The sequence below is a fragment of the Gobio gobio genome (assembly GCF_949357685.1).
Source record: "Gobio gobio genome assembly, chromosome: 15".
Classification (NCBI taxonomy): Eukaryota; Metazoa; Chordata; class Actinopteri; order Cypriniformes; family Gobionidae; genus Gobio; species Gobio gobio.
Genome location: NC_137108.1, coordinates 7,580,557 through 7,600,810, shown reverse-complemented (window position 1 = coordinate 7,600,810; position 20,254 = coordinate 7,580,557). Strand labels below are relative to the sequence as shown.

The following is a 20,254-nucleotide window of genomic DNA, read 5'->3' as shown; positions in this document are numbered from 1 at the left end:
TATCAAAACTATATTTAGTTATTTAAGTGAATGTACTTGTGTGGTTTTACATCAAATGTGTTACTATTATTTTATTTACCTGTACAATGGGAAACATCATCATTCTTATCCTACTTTTTTTATTGTATTATGTTTTTTAATTAAAATTCATTGAACTTGAAGCCTTTATATTACCTCTTCAGTACTGACTTATCCAATTGCCCGTTAATTATGGTCCAATGTTATGTTGTTTATTTGTTATATCAAAACTATATTTAGTTATTTAAGTGAATGTACTTACAATAGAATGTGTTACTATTAGTTTATTTACCTGTACAATCTGAAACATCATCATTCTGACTCTTTTTTTAAGTTTATAATGGTTATTTATTATATATAATTAAACTCGAAATAGTACCTCAGTGCTGGCTTATAGTACTTTGGCCGTTATCCTCAATACCCGGTGTTTATTTATTATATCAAAACTTTATTTAGTTATATAAGTGAATGTACTCATGGCGTGTTTTTAATGTTTTCTACCCAAAATGTTTTTATTACTTGTACATTCCCCCTAAAAGAATGTACCACTTGCAAAACTTCCCAACTCAGCGTGTGTGGTCCTTGACCCCCCTGTGCGCGTACAATGGTACAGTCCGGTGAATAGCGTGGATAGTGTGGATTCAGGGAGCGGCGGGGGAGACTCATTTACAGCGAGAGCGAGCAGCGCGAGCGCAGCGGGACAGTGAGATGACTAGCCCCGTACATTACTCGAGAAACACGGCAAAGACACGTTTATAGGTTTGTGGATCTTCTACGTCTACTTTTTAACATATCAAGACCTTCAATAACAAATCGGTATTGTTTTGGACAGGATTTGCTCGTGGGATTGGTCACTACTTTTGGGGAAACTCATGAAAAGAAACACATTTTTCGAACTTGATAAAGAAGTGACTATATAAGACATAAACGTACAAGAAATAAACGCTTTGATTTGCACTTCAACTGAGGAGTTAAGGAGCACACGCTGAATGAAAACAAAGAAAGATGTGAGACTTTACGAGAAACGGCCGTTGGAGAAGCGCGTGTCCGTTCCTTTCGTCTCTGTGAGGAGAATTAACGAACTTTCCCGGCGTTTGATTTATATCGCTTCAAAATGTCCGATGTTGGATTATCGCGTTTGCTTCAACTCCAGAGGAGACAAAAGAGTACGTGTAACCTGACTCTCTGTGTTTTACTCTTCCTGACGTGTCCCTGCTCATCTTTATCTTTATGTCCTGCCCATTGCTCGTGCGAAACCACAGTCGTGAACTGTGTAAGCCAAAACTTGAGCTCCATCCCACAGCCCCTTCCCGAAAACACCACCACTCTTAACCTCAGTGGAAACAATATAAGGAGTCTGAACAATGAATCATTCCCCAGCACTTTGGGACATTTAACAAGTCTTTACGTGTCTGGAAGCCAAGTGGAGCAATTGGACTCAATGGTGTTTAAAAACTTGCCAAGTTTGCGTTTACTTGACCTCAGCAACAACAGGATTTCAGAGTTTAACATTGAGGCTTTACCTCAAGACAACAAGATTGAGGTTCTTAACCTCAGCGAATCCTTATACAATCACTCCTACATAAGTGTGTTTGCGAATCTTTTCAAACACAGCCTCCTATCTAAAGTTTCCCATCTTGATTTGTCCAATAATGACCTGATGTTCCTTCCAGAGGGCATGTTCACAGATTTGTCAAACCTAGCCGTTTTGGATTTGAGGAACAACACCCTTGTTTCATTCGGGAATGACACATTTGCAAATCAGGCTCTTAAAGAGTTGGACTTGAGAGACAATGCGTTGAAAGTCTTTCCAAACGTGACCCTGAGCCCCGATTTGCGGGTCAGTCTGGCAGGAAACCCCTGGCGCTGTGATTGCGACATTGAGGACATGTTGATTTGGCTGGAGAGTCATGACATTGTGGTGGACCGGTTAAACTTGACCTGTTCTTTCCCAGCATCACTGAAAAACACCCCACTTTTACACCTGGAACAATCCCAGCTCCCGTGCTGGAGAAACGCTGGAGATATCGAGCGTGCTCTGGAGCCCTCCTATGTGTTTTTGGGGATGGTTCTTGCACTCATTGGGGTCATTTTCCTTCTGGTCCTTTACCTTAACAGGAAAGGGATCAAGAAGTGGATTTACAATATCCGCGACGCCTGCAGAGATCATATGGAGGGATACCATTACAGATACGAGATCAATTCGGACCCCCGGCTAGCCAACCTCAGCCTCAACTCCGATGTGTGACGGAGAACTGGCTTGCTGATCAATGACTGTAGCTTTGCATGAATACGTATAACTGTAGAGGTTTGCTGTGACATGCAGTCTTTTCTGTAGGACATCAACCCTGTTATGTATGCTGGTGTGTTGCTATAATGTCGTCCAGTGATGCATGAATCAAGAACATCAATACATTAGGAAGTCATTCCCCCCCCCCTTTTTTTTATATTGTCTTTTCTGAGGAAATTCTGATTACAGGTCCTCTTGCACAATGTCAATGTTATTTTTATAGGCGAGTTCTTCTGCAAAAAATACTGCCATGCATGTATTTAAGTATTTTTTCATTGATTATTCCACTTTTTTAATGATGGGTTATTTGGTTTTATATTAAATTTGTCGACTGGACATAGATCAACTCTTTTCTCGGGATGCCCTGTCGAATTAAAGCTCTTGCGCTGATCTTTTCTCTCCAGTCCAGTGGTTTTAGGTTCAAAGAGGTGTGTGTGTAAAGCTAATGACACTATTACTACATTATTAGGGCTATCACCCAGTTTCACACTCGTGACTGTATTAAAGTATTTTTTTTATATCATCCTTCAGGCCGTGGGGATTGACCACAGTAAAGCAGGAACTCAAGGTACTGAAGCTGCAAAGACTTGCATAACAATCCAAAACATCTGTTTGTGCATCGGATCCTTGCATAATATTAAAATGACAAACATTAGAGGCACATGCCTGATCATTTCCAGAAACAGAACTAATAGCCGGCATTTATTAGCTTGTTATTTTGTGATGTTTATGCTTGTGAAGCACTTGCACATGAGTTCGCATGAAATTAAAAAGGACTTCTTAATGCACATACCCTGGTCTTGTTGGGCATGTTATTACAGTCATTTTTATCAGTGTAATCATTTTATCATCTCCGAAACTGATTTTGTTTTTGCCAACATCACAAAACTGAAGCCCTTAGAGGGACATGATGTAAAAAAAAAAATAAAAAAAAACGAGATTGAAGGTAAAATGTAATTGTTTTGGGTTCCCAGAGAAGCTTTGTGTTCACTCACAAAAGCACTGAAATAGTTTCACAAAATGTTTCGGGTGAATGATTAGTGAGCAAACACAAACGTTTCTCGGAACACAAAAGCATTGAAATATCATTTTTCATCCCATCTCAGAAATCCCTTCTCTCAAAACCACCTCATGCCAATCTTTCTTGTTGAAAATTCTGCTGCATTTGCTAATATGTTGGACTACAGAGCTCAAAACAGCACTGCACATTGACTATGTTGAAATTAGGGTTGCAAAACTTAGGAATAAATGGGAATTAAAGAGAACAAACTGGAAATTTGCAAAATTAGGTTAGCCTATAACAGGGAACTTAAAGGGATAGTTCACCCAAAAAAAGATTTTTTATGTTTATCTGCTTACCCCCAGGGCATCCAAGATGTAGGTGTGTTTGTTTTTTCAGTTGAACACAAATTAAGATTTTTAACTCCAACCGTTGCAGTGTGATAGTCGTATAATGCATGTCAATTTAGAGTATGAGAGTAAAAACACATAGACATACGAATCCTTATTAAACTCGTGGCGACACATTGATGTCTTAAGACACGAAACGATTGGTTTCTGCGAGAAACCCAACAGTATTTGTTATTTTTTTTACCTCTTATCAGACGAATGTCATCTAGTATTCCCAGCGCCATAACTTCCGGCGAATAAGGTCAAAATACTGGCGCGATCAAAGATATATAAACGTAGATGCCTCATTCGACGATCCGCGCAGGCACTAATGAGGAATCTGTATATATCTATGATCACGCCGGTATTTTGCATGTATTTTGACCTTATTCGCCGGAAGTTATGGCGCGGGGACGGCTGATGCAGAGCTATAGAAAAAAATATATTTTTAAATATGGATTTTCTTCTTACACAAACGCATCGATTCGCTTCAGAAGGCCTTTATTAACATCCCAGAGCCGCGTGGAGCAGTTAATTGACTGATTTTTTGACTTGATTTTTGATTTGATTTTTTTTATGGATTTCAAAAACAGAGCAACTATTACTGCTATTATAATGCTTGGATTAGCCAGAACATTTTTAATATAACTCAGATTAAGACAAAAGATTTTATTCGTCTGAAAGAAGAATGTCATATACACCTCGGATGACGTGAGGGTGAGTAAAGCATTGGCTCATTTTCATTTTTGTGTGAACTATCCCTTTAAATGGAGTTGAAATCTTGCAGCATAATCTCGGTTAAACAACCTGATTAAATGCAAATTCAGTTGAATTTCTACCCTGCACATTTCTCAAACCACAGACAGTGGCGACCCAACATAGTACCTAAAAAAGCAATCAAAATATCAATAAAATCAAATATTTTTAAAGAGGCTATGTGTAAGATTAAACATGTATTAATCGCTTTTTGTTATTGCCATAGCTTCCAATGAAACTTAAAGCAATAGTTTACTCTAAACACAAATTACTCCATGATTTACTCACCCTCAAGCCATCCTTGGTGTGTATGACGTTCTTCTTTCAGACGAATACAATCAGAGTTATATTAAAAAATGACCTTCAGTATTAAACACAGAAAGTGTAATGCCTTTCGCCGTTCAAACTCTTACATTACGTCCTAGTCATAAGTCATGCCAGTTATGCTTTTTATCGCAAGTTGAATACGAAAGGCGGTCTGGCGGAAGCTAGATATTTTACTTTATAAAGTTTTAAATATGGATATTTTTCTTACACAGATTTATTCACTTCAGAAGGCTTTTATTAACCCCCGCAGCTTTTTTGGGCTGCCATTTACTCCCATTATAATGCTTGGATTAGTAATATATTTATAATATATTTGTAATATAACTCTAAATGTGTTCGTCAGAAAGAATGTCTTGTACACCTAGGATGGCTTGAGGGTGAGTAAATCATTTTTGGGTGAACTATCCCTTTAAATAAACGTGTATAACTAGTCTGTGACCAAAAAAGCCCCAGATTGTTTCTAACTTTCTGCTTTAGCCTTTATCTCAGAACATACAGTCAAACCAAAAATTATTCAGACACCAGATATCATGTTTTACTAGTGGGTGCAGGACACTAAAGTTCATTTATGTAAGTGAGGATAGCAAAATAAAGTGAATTCTGACATAGTAAACCCAAAAAGTCTTTATACAGTGACTACAATTGATACAAATTTGGGACCAAAATGATTGAGACACTTTGACCTGACCATGTTTTGCCGAAGTGTTTTTCTTTAATTGCTAATACGAACTTTTACACCATAGACTGAAGCATTGCTTGGTCATTGGTTGACCTAAATTGGTATTATCTAATTGTGCACTTAAATTTAATAGCTGATTGGTTGATTGTAATCCACTACATATTTCTATCAAAGTTAACTGAGATGAATTTGTTCTGACACAGTTTAACTCTTGTCTAATTTTATCATAAACTATGATAATGTGAGACGATGTCGAAGGTGTCTGAATAAATGTTGGTTTGACTGTATCACCTAGAAAAGCACTATATAAATTTAGCAAATTATTATTTGTATTATTACTTTAGTCATTTAGCCGACTGGTCCCAGAGTCAAAGTGTATGAAGTGTTTTCACCTCAGTTACCAAAGTACCCAAAAGTACATGATTATACTGGGTACAGTTTAAAATGTTATTTTTTTAAATGTGTATTAGTTTGCATGCATGTCTGCTTATGACCAAACAAAATGTTTATTTGTATATGATAAAGTTTGTATAAATAACCTAAAATTTCCAATGAATCCCCTTTAATTCCTGTAAATTCTCTCTAAGTGTCCAACTTGGAATATTCCCCAAAATATAATAATAACATATTAACCCACCCAAACAACAGCTCAAATATGTTATTCCTATTCAGCCTTGTGTGACTACACATCATTTTACCCAAACCGTTCTCTGCTCTCTTTTATCATTGAATGATGATGAAAATGTCATTGTGATGACAAATGATTTGTGTTTAATAACATTAATATGATAATAATATTAATAACACAAATATTTCATTAATCCTTGTTTTGTCTGAAGTTTTATAGTAATTTGCATTTGAACCATTTCTCATCACGCCGGTTCCCTCCAGAAAAACCCAGTAGGATTTTCCCGTAGGCTTTTGGATTACCGCTAAAAACAAGCTATCTGATCAACAAAAGTTTTGTCCATTAAGATAATGATCACAGATGAACACAAATTTGATGAATTTTGAAGCCTAAATGCAGTCGCCAGAAGTAAAAAGCTAAAGGTACTTCAACCATCACTAAGCTTCAACTCTTCCAGTTTTTATCTATTTTCCCAGAACGCTTAAAGGGTTAGTTCACCCAAAAATGAAAATTCTGTCATTAATTACTTACCCTCATGTCGTTCGACACCCGTCAGACCTCCGTTCATCTTCAGACACAAATGAAGATATTTTAGTGTAAATCTGATGGCTCTGAAAGGCCTCCATTGGCACAATGGCACGGTTCACTCTCAAGACCCTTAAAAGGTACTAAAGACGTCGTTACAAAGTCCATCTCACTACAGTGGTTCTACAATAACTTTATGAAGCGACGAGAATAGTTTTTGGGCGCAAAAAAACCCTAAATAACGACTTGTATAGATGACGATTTCAAAACACGGCCTCATGAAGCTTCGAAGCGTTATGAATCAGTGAGTCGAATCATGATTCGGATCGCGTGTCAAACCACCAAACTGCTGAAATTACGTGACTTTGGTGATCCAAACTGCTGAATCGACTCACTGATTCATAACGCTTCGAAGCTTCATGAGGCCGTGTTTTGAAATCGTCATCACTATATAAGTCGTTATTTAGGGGGTTTTTTGCGCGCAAAAACTATTCTCGTCACTCCATAAAGTTATTTTAGAACCACTGTAGTGAGATGGACTTTGTAACGACGTCTTTAGTACCTTTTAAGGGTCTTGAGAGTGAACCGTGCCATTGTGCCAATGGAGGCCTTTCAGAGCCATCAGATTTCAACTAAAATATCTTCATTTGTGTTCTGAAGATGAACGGAGGTCTTACGGGTGTCGAACGACATGAGGGTGAGGAATTAATGACAGAATTTTCATTTTTGGGTGAACTAACCCTTTAAGTTAAGGCCTGTGCACAGCAGGACGATTATCGCATAGTACCTCATAGTACGCCTCCTGAACACTTTCCATATATGGCGCGCGTCTCACTGTATCATTACGTGATACTTTTGTATCATTTTTGTAATGTTTTAGCCTGGTCGCTATTCACTGCCATTAAATGAAGGAGTGCGTGCAGGACTAAATTTCTGCTTTTGAGGTCCGAGAACAGAAAGACAGGGCATTGGAACAACAGCAGGGGGAGTAAAAGATGGCTTTATTTTAATTTCACGGTGAACTACACTCAAAAAAATGACTTGAATTTACTTACAAAAGCAGCGTCAAGTGGTTCCACACAACTATATTGAGTAATTTTTACAAATAACAATTTAGTTAGTTACAAACCATTTGAATTTGTCACTGTTACATAATATACGTGTATATATATATATATATATATATATAAATATATATGTGTGTGTGTGTATATGTATATATATAAATATATTTATATGTGTGTGTGTGTGTATATATATATATATATATATATATAATGTGTGTGTGTGTGTATATATATATAAATATATATGTGTGTGTGTATATATATATATACATATACATACACACACACATATATATATATATATATGTGTGTGTGTATGTATATGTATATATATATATATACAGTTTACTTAATAATGTTTTGTTAAATTTATAAAAGTGAACATTTATCGATTCTCGAAAAATAGTTAAATTAACTATTTGCGCTACAAGAGTAAGTGGAAAACTATTAAATAACAACAAGCATATTTTTAGAAACAAAATGCTAAAATCCATCCAATAAATATGTGTATATGAGTTCCCACAGCCTAAACACAGGCACCATAATGGATAACTGAACATTAAACACTAACATAAACTTTCCCTTTACTGAAAAAACACATAAAATAACATTTTAATCCCTAAATTTATTATAATGCAGCCCCTTGCAAAGCATGCTGGGAACTACAGATTCTACAGATTTCACTCAGCAATGTTAAGTTGACCGAACAAACACTTAAGTAAAGCTGACAATGCTCATTTTTAGTAGAAACAACTCAGTAAATTTAAGTTCGTGTAGTCACATAAGTTTTTAAGTAATGTGAACAAGGGTGATTTGAGTGAAAGTTTTTGAGTGTATCCCTTTAACCATCCATTACACATTTAGCATTCAAGGAATGCAATTGCAATGCATCAGTATGTGTGTTACCTGGCTATTGTGCCATTGACCTTGGCATTGCAATTTCCATTTGATCTATGCAGGCAAACATCTTCCAGAGTGAGGTAAAGTTCATCAACGCCACATTTAAAAATAACTCCACCTGAAAGTGTATTACCACCAAAATAAAACAAACAGCAGCATCACGCGCTTGCAATGTGTGGGCCAAACGTGAGCACTTGTACAGTGTGTTTGTGGCCCAGTGTAGCATTAATAACAACACCACAGCTTTCCAACCGTTTGATGGATTGTTGACAGCGTTCGCCTGCAGAGCGGAGCAAGAGCTCGATGGCTGTATCGAATGTGGCTCTTTGTGTTGAGTTTAATCTGGCAGCCGATGACACTCTGAGGCGTCGTCACTCCGTCCCTGGAGGACAGGGCTCGGTCGCCCCTCTCCAGGGAAGAAGCAGGTGCTTGCTATCTCACGTTTCCATGGTGACAATCTTGAACTTATGCACTCGCTGTGCGGCGGGTGACTCTCGGCAGACTTTTATTAACGAGTTTGAGCTACGTAGCTCAGACATGCTTGGTAGGGCAGGCGTAATTTGGATGGAGCTATAAAAGCTGGTGTACAGGAGGGGGTGGTGCTTTCGCTTTGCTATTGCAGCCTCTTAATAACCCCTTGTGCATAATAAACCTGGACTCCAAATAGATGAAAGCAGCATTGAATATTATTTTTTTCAACTTTGTCATTTGACGCTGCTTTTTGTTTCTCGAAGTAGAAATCTCACTGCAAAAAATGCTTTTTGTTACTTAGTATTTTTATCTTGTTTTCAGTCCAAATATCTAAAAAAATCTTACATTAAGAAGCATTTACTAGACAAGCAAAAGTTTTTGTCTTGTTTTGGGGGAAAATAACTCAAAATGAAGGGAGCTTTTGCTTAAAATAAGCAAAATAATTTGCCGATGGGGTAAGCAAAATAATCTTGATTCAAACGGAAAACAAGATTATTTTGCTTATCCCATTGGCAGAATGTTTTGCTTATTTTAAGCAAAAACTCCCGTGAGTTATTTTCCCCCAAAACAAGACAAAAACTTTAGCTTGTCTAGTAAAAGCTTCTTAAAGGGTTAGTTCACCCAAAAATGAAAATTCTGTCATTAATTACTTACCCTCATGTCGTTCGACACCCGTCAGACCTCCGTTCATCTTCAGAACACAAATGAAGATATTTTAGTTGAAATCTGATGGCTCTGAAAGGCCTCCATTGGCTCAATGGCACTCTACACTCTCAAGACCCTTAAAAGGTAAAAAAAGACGTCGTTACAAAGTCCATCTCACTACAGTGGTTCTACAGTAACTTTATGAATCGGCAAGAATAGTTTTTGGGCGCAAAAAAACCTTAAATAACGACTTTTATAGATGACCGATTTCAAAACACGGCCTCATGAAGCTTCGAAGTGTTATGAATCAGTGAGTCGAATCATGATTCGGATCGCGTGTCAAACCGCTGAAATTTGGCGATCCAAACTGCTGATTCGACTCACTGATTCATAACGCTTCGAAGCTTCATGATACCGTGTTTTGAAATCGTCATCACTATATAAGTCGTTATTTAGGGGTTTTTTGCGCACAAAAACGATTCTCGCCGCTTCATAAAGTTATTTTAGAACCACTGTAGTGAGATGGACTTTGTAACGACGTCTTTAGTGCCTTTTAAGGGTCTTGAGAGTGTAAAGTGCCATTGTGCCAATGGAGGCCTTTCAGAGACATCAGATTTCAACTAAAATATCTTCATTTGTGTTCTGAAGATGAACGGAGGTCTGACGGGTGTCGAACGACATGAGGGTAAGTAATTAATGACAGAATTTTCATTTTTGGGTGAACTAACCCTTTAAGGGAGTTTTTGCTTAAGATAAACAAAATAATCTGCCAATGGGGTAAGCTAAATAATCTTAATTCAAACAGAAAACAGGATTATTTTGCTTACCCCATTGGCAGAATTATTTGCTTATTTTAAGCAAAAACTCCCTTAATTTTGAGTTATTTTCCCCCAAAACAAGACAAAACCTTTTTCTTGTCTAGTAAATGCTTCTTAATGTAAGATTGTTTTAGATATTTGGACTGAAAACAAGACAAAAATACTAAGTAAGAAAAGCATTTTTTGCCGATGCTTGTAAAAATCTGCTTCTCTTCCCATCACTCCCAGCTGCTTTTGTCCTCACTGTGTTGTTTTCCAACTGATGCGTTTACTAGTTTGAATATGTACACCGGGAATACAGATGTGATTCACATTCACTTTTATTATTTCATTCTAGGGCTTGCCCAGGCTCAGGGACATGGCATAGAGTCTGGTCCATATCGCAGCTTATTCACGCCCACAGGAAGAGGACGTCATCTGACTGAGTAAAATGACCAACCGCCGTCTGGGCCTGTCCAAACACCCACACTTGCGCGCTCGGACACTTGAGTGCACGTGACAGGAAGTAAGTGTGCAAGACTGTCCCAGGTCTGAAAAATGCCAAAGCACAGTACACTTAACACACACTAAACCCACACAATCTCTAATGCCTCTTCTGAGTGTTCTTTGAGGCTAAGCTTATCCCAGCATTCATCACTTTCAGGAACTTGCCACGCGTCATGTCTAGGAAACCTTTCCAGTGCAAGTTAAAATAATTAGATGTTACATATCATTTGTTTGTGAAACGAAAATGTTGCACATTTTATAGGTGCAGAGATTATATGTCGTTTGTAAAATGTTTGAAAATGAAGCACCACAATCACGCAGTGATTTAATGTGTCCTGTTAAATAAACAAAAGTCTTAAATCACTTTATGCCCACTTGAACTCATTGGCCAAACTCCAGTTTATGACCTACTGTATAAAAGATTATGTGAGGACTTTGCCAACACAATTTTTGCCCATCAAAGGTATAGGTACTGATGATTTCACAGATATAACTCAGGTTACTATATCAAGCTAATTATATGAAGTTGACTAGTCCAAAGCGGCCGAATGCATCAAGTAGCGGATTAACTAATCAACACTAGTCGGCAAAACCCCAATTTAGTTCGTTAAAGTGAAGAGTGTCATTTCTGTGCCATTGGTGTCACTAAACAGAACTGCATAAATAAATGCAAACTCCAGCTCTAGTCTCGCTGTTACTTGCTTTTAAAGCTACACTGTGTAACTTTTTTAGTTTATTCTTAGCTAAAAACACTTTGTTCTTTCAAAAATATATGTGCTCATTAATGTATATTTACTTCTTTCAAGTAATAAAGTATTCTCGTAAGTTTATAATATGCCATTGAAAATACATACGGGTGAGGGGTTCAAATGCGGGTCGCCATGTTGCCCCTCCATCTTGAAAGTACATTAGCCAAAGAGGGACATACCCGTAAATTCAAGCTTCGCCTTTGGCGTTTTAACACTCGATGGCACCGTGTCCAATGTGGACGAGGTCGAACTGGAAGCCATGTTAATCTTGGACTAAATCGGCCACCGTAGGAGTTAAAACTAAATCGGAATTGAGAGGAACAGAAACTAATATTCACTGGATGGTCATATACCTTTTCACCGCTAGATGGGGGAAAATATCACACAGTGTAGCTTTAATAATTATTATATTCATTGACTTTAGCACACTGCAATTTAAATGTAATACCGTTACCATTGTTAATATACAATGTTGGTCCCCCTTTTGCTGCCTAAACAGCCCTGACCCGTCGAGGCATGGACTCCACTAGACCCCTGAAGGTGTACTGTGGTTGTACAAGATGTTAGCAGCAGATCATTTAAGTGCTGTAAGTTGCGAGGTGGGGCCTCCATGGATCGGACTTGTTTGTTCAGCACATCTGACAGATGCTCAATTTGATTGAGATCTGGGGAATTTGGAGGCCAAATCAACACCTCAAACTCGTTGTTGTGCTCCTCAAACCATTCCTGAACCATTTGTGCTTTGTGGCGGCGCATTATCCTGCAGTTTTGGACTGCCCAATTTTTTATGTTATGGGATTAAAAATTTTAGCGTTTTTTTTTATCAGGACAAACTTTACAGGATTTATTTATGGATCCAGAAAATCATTTGCAATTTTTAGCAAAGTACATTTAACAAATCTCTTATTAAAAAATTACTAATTTTGTACATATACTTATTTTTGTTTGTTTTGGAGATGCTCTGACCCAGTCGTCTAGCCATCACAATTTGACCCCTTCAAACTCGCTCAAATCCTTACGCTTGGCCATTTTTCCTGCTTCTAACTCATCAACTTTGAGGACAAAATGTTCACTTGCTGCCTAATATATCCCACCCACTAACAGATGCTGTGATGAAGAGATAATCAGTGTTATTCACTTCATCTGTGTATAATGTTATGCCTGCATCGGTTTTATATATCGGTGATCAAACTATATAAACTATAAATACTGATTTACTGTCCAATTTATATTCAGATCATTATTTTATGGACAGTTTGATGTGGACATATTCCATCTTAAAAGTATTGCTAAGTTATGAAACACATGCTCTTGCTGAAAAGCTTGTTCATGCCTTCAAGATTTACTGTAATGCATTACTGGCTTGATGTCTGGCAGGATCCATAAACAAAATGCAGCTGTCAAACTCCTTGACAGATAATTTGATCATATTACCCAACTTTTATCATCGTTTCATTTGCTACCTGTTTTTTTCTGATGAAAGATGATGATAAAGTATATGAATGAATGATAAAATACTACTTATAAAGTGTTACGAAACTGCTCTGATCTTTATTGGGCAGTCCAGAATCATAATCCATATAACAAACAATAGGTCAAAAGTCTGCAGATAATCCAGACAATAAACACTGCCAGAAAACACAGGAAATCCAGGACAACAGGCAAAATATCAAAACTAAAACACAGGATTAAAGGGCTCAGAATTGCAGTGTAACATTGAACATACAAGATTTATAATGTAATGAGTAAATAGAGGATATGCACGTGACGTCACCATTGGCCGGACGACTGAGACTGAGTGGCAGCATTGGCTTACACACAAAACACATCTAAAATGGGAAAGAGCTTTGAGATTGACTGTACAAATATACAGTATTTGACAAGAAATCTGAGGTGCATGTTTACAGACTGCCGAAAGCTACAGAAACTGAACTCCAAGCAGCGAAGCGTGGATTTGCAGTTATCATTTTGTGCCAATATGTTGAATTTCAGCTTAAAACCATACCATATATATTGTATTGACAACTCATCAGTTAAATGTTTGTTTTTAAACAAACACTGACAAAAATGATACAAGTTTTAGGGCTGGACGGTATGACGATATATATAGTCTCCTCTATTAACTCCATTCATGGATTACCTGATCCTCGATATTATTCAGAAATGATTATAGTTATGTTTTTAACTATGCTGTATAGCTGTATTTAGTGATTTGTTTGTTTTCAAACTCAAAAATGTAAGTGTCTGTTTGTTTACTGTTGCTAAGATACAGCAGAGTTCTCTCTTCGCGGTGACATCATCGTGGAGATTTCGCTCTGTCTAAACTGCAGTTCTGACTCGGCTCTGCTGTTTGTGTGTTTTAGGAGTGAACAGATCCAAAGATATTTGTGACGAATATTGAATTCATTTGCAGCATTGGATGCTCATAATGGCGCTGATTGTCAGTGTGTTTGGGCAACTGTGTGAGCGTTTTGCTCACTTCTTGCACAGAAGGGTGACACCTCGGTGTGCAGCGCAAGACTTGGAGAAACTTCCAGATTCTCCATCAATGAAGGCCTTCGACCTCCCAGCCAATGGCAGGAAGAGACACCGCAAGGTTCCTGAGAGGGGCCAGCACGGAGAGAGAGAGGAGGAACAAGAGGTTGTTGTGGAGGTCAAACCTCTGCATGCTCCAGTTAGATCTTCAGTCTTGAAGCCCATAGTGGGAAAGCTCCCAGTGCTTCCCAGTGTCTCCGGACGCCTCGCTCTACCAGCCTCTCGCTTCAACCCCCTGCCTCCAGTGACCAAACCACCCGTGCGTCTCCAGAAACCATCTGAGGTTGAGTTATCCCTGCTTCATGCGGATCCTCCCAGACTGTTGGTGGTTACTCCACGTCCCACTCCAGCTCCCGATGAGCTGTTTTCCCTCCGCCCATCCCGAGTTCCTCCTCCTGCAACCCATGAAGTCGTTGCTCTGCGACGTCCTCTCAGCCGGAAGCCTCAGCCGTTCTCTTCTTCCCCGTTTGAGCCTCCGCGGCTCTTCCTGGTGGACATAGAGGATGAGGAGACGGAGTACGTGGAGTTCACCGGGAAGACCTACCGGGCCGCCGACTTACTCAAGCCGGAACGCTCCCAAACGCCGGAGGCTGAATTGAAACTAAGAAGGACGGTTGCTTGGTTGGAGGAGGTCAGCGAGGCGCAGGAGGAAGGGTGGAGGAGTGAAGGGTGGAGGAGTGAAGGGTGGAGGAGTGAAGGGTGGACGAGTGAAGTAGAGGAGATCCAGGGATTTGAGGAAGAGGATCCCAGTGAAATGGGAGACTCCGGGGCCCAACAAGGCCATTCCTCTCCTGTCCAAGAAGGGTGGAAAAGAAGATGGGCAGTTCTGCTCACCCGGATACAGGCCAAGAAAAAGGAGAAGGAGTGATGAGAAAAAGAGTGAGAGAGACGCTGAAGCAACTACTGCTCTCTTCATCTCTGCTCATTTCTTTGAGCAAATAAATTTTTTTTGCAAACTAACACCTTGAAAGATCCATGGCTCATTTGTAATATTTCATATGATAAGTTAAATATGAACTGTATAATTTCTAATATCACCTGACTAGAACAGCATATCATATCAATCTCAGTCTTGGTTTGAGGGGTTTAATGTGTCCTCTGGGTCTGTGGTCAGTGCTGCGGTCTCTTATCCTAACAGAATCTCGGGCCAGTTGTTCAAAACATTTAATCTGGGTCAGAATGATCTGGATTTGGAAATCCCATGTTTTGCTAGACAGGATCAGGTAATCCATCTTACTTTTGTGCGGGTTTTCAAAGCAAAATTGAATTGGATCACCCTGATCCAGATACACACCAAATCTGGATTACAAATAACCCAACAATGCATTGGGTTAAAAAACAGTTGGGTTAAAAGTAACCCAACAGTTGAGTTAACTTTTTATTTTTATTCATGTCTTTATTTTAATAAATAAAATACACATTTTCAAATACAGATTGTTTATTTGTATAAAACAATACACGTTTTAAAATATTCATTTTCAATGTCAAACTAAATATTGGGGAGTCTAGCATTTAATTTAAATACACATAAATGTGTACATATTAAATTCAAAATACACAGCACAAATACATTCAAAACCTAAAAAAAAAAAGTATAAACAGTACAAATTCAAATCAAAACGTATATTTGAAACCTAGAGATTAAAGATTAAGATTCAATATGTATTAATCGCTTTTTGTATTGCCATAGCTTGCAATGAAACTTAAAGCAATAGTTTACTCTAAACACAAATTACTCCATGATTTACTCACCCTCAAGCCATCCTTGGTGTGTATGACGTTCTTCTTTCAGACGAATACAATCAGAGTTATATTAAAAAATGACCTTCTGTATTAAACGCAGAAAGTGTAACGTTAATGCCTTTCGCCGTTCAAACTCTTACATTACGTCCTAGTCATAAGTCATGCCAGTTATGCTTTTTTCGTAAGTTGAATACGAAAGGCGGTCTGGCGGAAGCTAGATATTTTACTTTATAAAGTTTTAAATATGGATATTTTTCTTACACGAACGCATCACTTCACTTCAGAAGGCCTTTTTTAACCCCCGGAGCTGGATGCACTTTTTTGGGCTGCCATTCACTCCCATTATAATGCTTGGATTAGCCAGGACATTTTGTAATATAACTCTAAATGTGTTCGTCAGAAAGAATGTCATGTACACCTAGGATGGCTTGAGGGTGAGTAAATCATTTTTGGGTGAACTATCCCTTTAAATAAACGTGTATAACTAGTCTGTGACCAAAAAAGCCCCAGATTGTTTCTAACTTTCTGCTTTAGCCTTTATCTCAGAACATACAGTCAAACCAAAAATTATTCAGACACCAGATATCATGTTTTACTAGTGGGTGCAGGACACTAAAGTTCATTTATGTAAGTGAGGATAGCAAAATAAAGTACATTCTGACATAGTAAACCCAAAAAGTCTTTATACAGTGACTACAATTGATACAAATTTGGGACCAAAATGATTGAGACACTTTGACCTGACCATGTTTTGCCGAAGTGTTTTTCTTTAATTGCTAATGCGAACTTTTACACCATAGACTGAAGCATTGCTTGGTCATTGGTTGACCTAAATTGGTATTATCTAATTGTGTACTTAAATTTAACAGCTGATTGGTTGATTGTAATCCACTACATATTTCTATCAAAGTTAACTGAGATGAATTTGTTCTGACACAGTTTAACTCTTGTCTAATTTTATCATAAACTATGATAATGTGAGACAATGTCGAAGGTGTCTGAATAAATGTTGCTTTGACTGTATCACCTAGAAAAGCACTATATAAATTTAGCAAATTATTATTTGTATTATTACTTTAGTCATTTAGCCGACTGGTCCCAGAGTCAAAGTGTATGAAGTGTTTTCACCTCAGTTACCAAAGTACCCAAAAGTACATGATTATACTGGTACAGTTTAAAATGTTATTTTTTTAAATGTGTATTAGTTTGCATGCATGTCTGCTTATGACCAAACAAAATGTTTATTTGTATATGATAAAGTTTGTATAAATAACCAAAAATTTCCAATGAATCCCCTTTAATTCCTGTAAATTCTCTCTAAGTGTCCAACTTGGAATATTCCCCAAATTCCCCATCTTATCTTCCCATGGTAAGTTTCCGGAAATGTTTAACTACATAATGCCCCTTCACGGAATCATTTGTTTTTCTAACACTCAAGAAGTAGTTGGTTATTAATGGGAAATTATGAGAAATTAAAATAAGCAAAATAATTTGCCAATGGGGTAAGCAAAATAATCTTAATTCAAACAGAAAACAAGATTATTTTGCTTACCCCATTGGCAGAATGTTTTGCTTATTTTAAGCAAAAACTCCCTTAATTTTGAGTTATTTTCCCCCAAAACAAGACAAAACTTTTGCTTGTCTAGTAAAAGCTTCTTAATGTAAGATTTTTTAGATATTTGGACTGAAAACAAGACAAAAATACTAAGTAAGAAAAGCATTTTTTGCCGATGCTTGTAAAAATCTGCTTCTCTTCCCATCACTCCCAGCTGCTTTTGTCCTCACTGTGTTGTTTTCCAACTGATGCGTTTACTAGTTTGAATATGTACACCGGGAATACAGATGTGATTCACATTCACTTTTATTATTTCATTCTAGGGCTTGCCCAGGCTCAGGGACATGGCATAGAGTCTGGTCCATATCGCAGCTTATTCACGCCCACAGGAAGAGGACGTCATCTGACTGAGTAAAATGACCAACCGCCGTCTGGGCCTGTCCAAACACCCACACTTGCGCGCTCGGACACTTGAGTGCACGTGACAGGAAGTAAGTGTGCAAGACTGTTCCAGGTCTGAAAAATGCCAAAGCACAGTACACTTAACACACACTAAACCCACACAATCTCTAATGCCTCTTCTGAGTGTTCTTTGAGGCTAAGCTTATCCCAGCATTCATCACTTTCAGGAACTTGCCACGCGTCATGTCTAGGAAACCTTTCCAGTGCAAGTTAAAATAATTAGATGTTACATATCATTTGTTTGTGAAACGAAAATGTTGCACATTTTATAGGTGCAGAGATTATATTTCGTTTGTAAAATGTTTGAAAATGAAGCACCACAATCACGCAGTGATTTAATGTGTCCTGTTAAATAAACAAAAGTCTTAAATCACTTCATGCCCACTTGAACTCATTGGCCAAACTCCAGTTTATGACCTACTGTATAAAAGATTATGTGAGGACTTTGCCAACACAATTTTTGCCCATCAAAGGTATAGGTACTGATGATTTCACAGATATAACTCAGGTTACTATATCAAGCTAATTATATGAAGTTGACTAGTCCAAAGCGGCCGAATGCATCAAGTAGCGGATTAACTAATCAACACTAGTCGGCAAAACCCCAATTTAGTTCGTTAAAGTGAAGAGTGTAATTTCTGTGCCATTGGTGTCACTAAACAGAACTGCATAAATAAATGCAAACTCCAGCTCTAGTCTCGCTGTTACTTGCTTTTAAAGCTACACTGTGTAACTTTTTTAGTTTATTCTTAGCTAAAAACACTTTGTTCTTTCAAAAATAAATGTGCTCATTAATGTATATTTACTTCTTTCAAGTAATAAAGTATTCTCGTAAGTTTATAATATGCCATTGAAAATACATACGGGTGAGGGGTTCAAATGCGGGTCGCCATGTTGCTCCTCCATCTTGAAAGTACATTAGCCAAAGAGGGACATACCCGTAAATTCAAGCTTCGCCTTTCGCGTTTTAACACTCGATGGCAGCGTGTCCAATGTGGACGAGGTCGAACTGGAAGCCATGTTAATCTTGGACTAAATCGGCCACCGTAGGAGTTAAAACTAAATCGGAATTGAGAGGAACAGAAACTAATATTCACTGGATGGTCATATACCTTTTCACCGCTAGATGGGGGAAAATATCACACAGTGTAGCTTTAATAATTATTATATTCATTGACTTTAGTACACTGCAATTTAAATGTAATACCGTTACCATTGTTAATATACAATGTTGGTCCCCCTTTTGCTGCCTTAACAGCCCTGACCCGTCGAGGCATGGACTCCACTAGACCCCTGAAGGTGTACTGTTGTTGTACAAGATGTTAGCAGCAGATCATTTAAGTGCTGTAAGTTGCGAGGTGGGGCCTCCATGGATCGGACTTGTTTGTTCAGCACATCTGACAGATGCTCAATTTGATTGAGATCTGGGGAATTTGGAGGCCAAATCAACACCTCAAACTCGTTGTTGTGCTCCTCAAACCATTTCTGAACCATTTGTGCTTTGTGGCGGCGCATTATCCTGCAGTTTTGGACTGCCCAATTTTTTATGTTATGGGATTAAAAATTTTAGCGTTTTTTTTTATCAGGACAAACTTTTAAGGATTTATTTATGGATCCAGAAAATCTTTTGCAATTTTTAGCAAAGTACATTTAACAAATCTCTTACTAAAAAATTACTAATTTTGTACATATACTTATTTTTGTGTGTTTTGGAGATGCTCTGACCCAGTCGTCTAGCCATCACACTTTGACCCCTTCAAACTCGCTCAAATCCTTACGCTTGGCCATTTCTCCTGCTTCTAACTCATCAACTTTGAGGACAAAATGTTCACTTGCTGCCTAATATATCCCACCCACTAACAGATGCTGTGATGAAGAGATAATCAGTGTTATTCACTTCATCTGTGTATAATGTTATGCCTGCATCGGTTTTATATATCGGTGATCAAACTATATAAACTATAAATACTGATTTACTGTCCAATTTATATTCAGATCATTATTTTATGGACAGTTTGATGTGGACATATTCCATCTTAAAAGTATTGCTAAGTTATGAAACACATGCTCTTGCTGAAAAGCTTGTTCATGCCTTCAAGATTTACTGTAATGCATTACTGGCTTGATGTCTGGCAGGATCCATAAACAAAATGCAGCTGTCAAACTCCTTGACAGATAATTTGATCATATTACCCAACTTTTATCATCGTT

The 20,254-nt window shown here is 37.9% G+C and overlaps 1 protein-coding gene across 3 annotated transcripts; it reads left to right on the top strand.

The window, feature by feature from the left end:
- Positions 1-675: 675 nt before the first annotated feature.
- Positions 676-3,222, top strand: tpbg (trophoblast glycoprotein). Of its 3 annotated transcripts, XR_013817990.1 has the most exons (3): positions 676-777; positions 851-2,736; positions 2,840-3,097. XR_013817990.1 is itself a non-coding variant. In XM_079836165.1 (2 exons), the coding sequence occupies exon 2, from the start codon at positions 1,133-1,135 to the stop codon at positions 2,264-2,266; it is 1,134 nt and encodes a 377-aa protein (XP_079692291.1). In that variant the 5' UTR covers positions 676-777; positions 851-1,132; the 3' UTR covers positions 2,267-3,222. The 3 variants fall into 3 exon arrangements, 1 of the variants encoding a protein (XP_079692291.1); XM_079836165.1 differs by having other exon boundaries at positions 851-3,222; XR_013817991.1 differs by having other exon boundaries at positions 689-2,736.
- Positions 3,223-20,254: the final 17,032 nt, after the last annotated feature.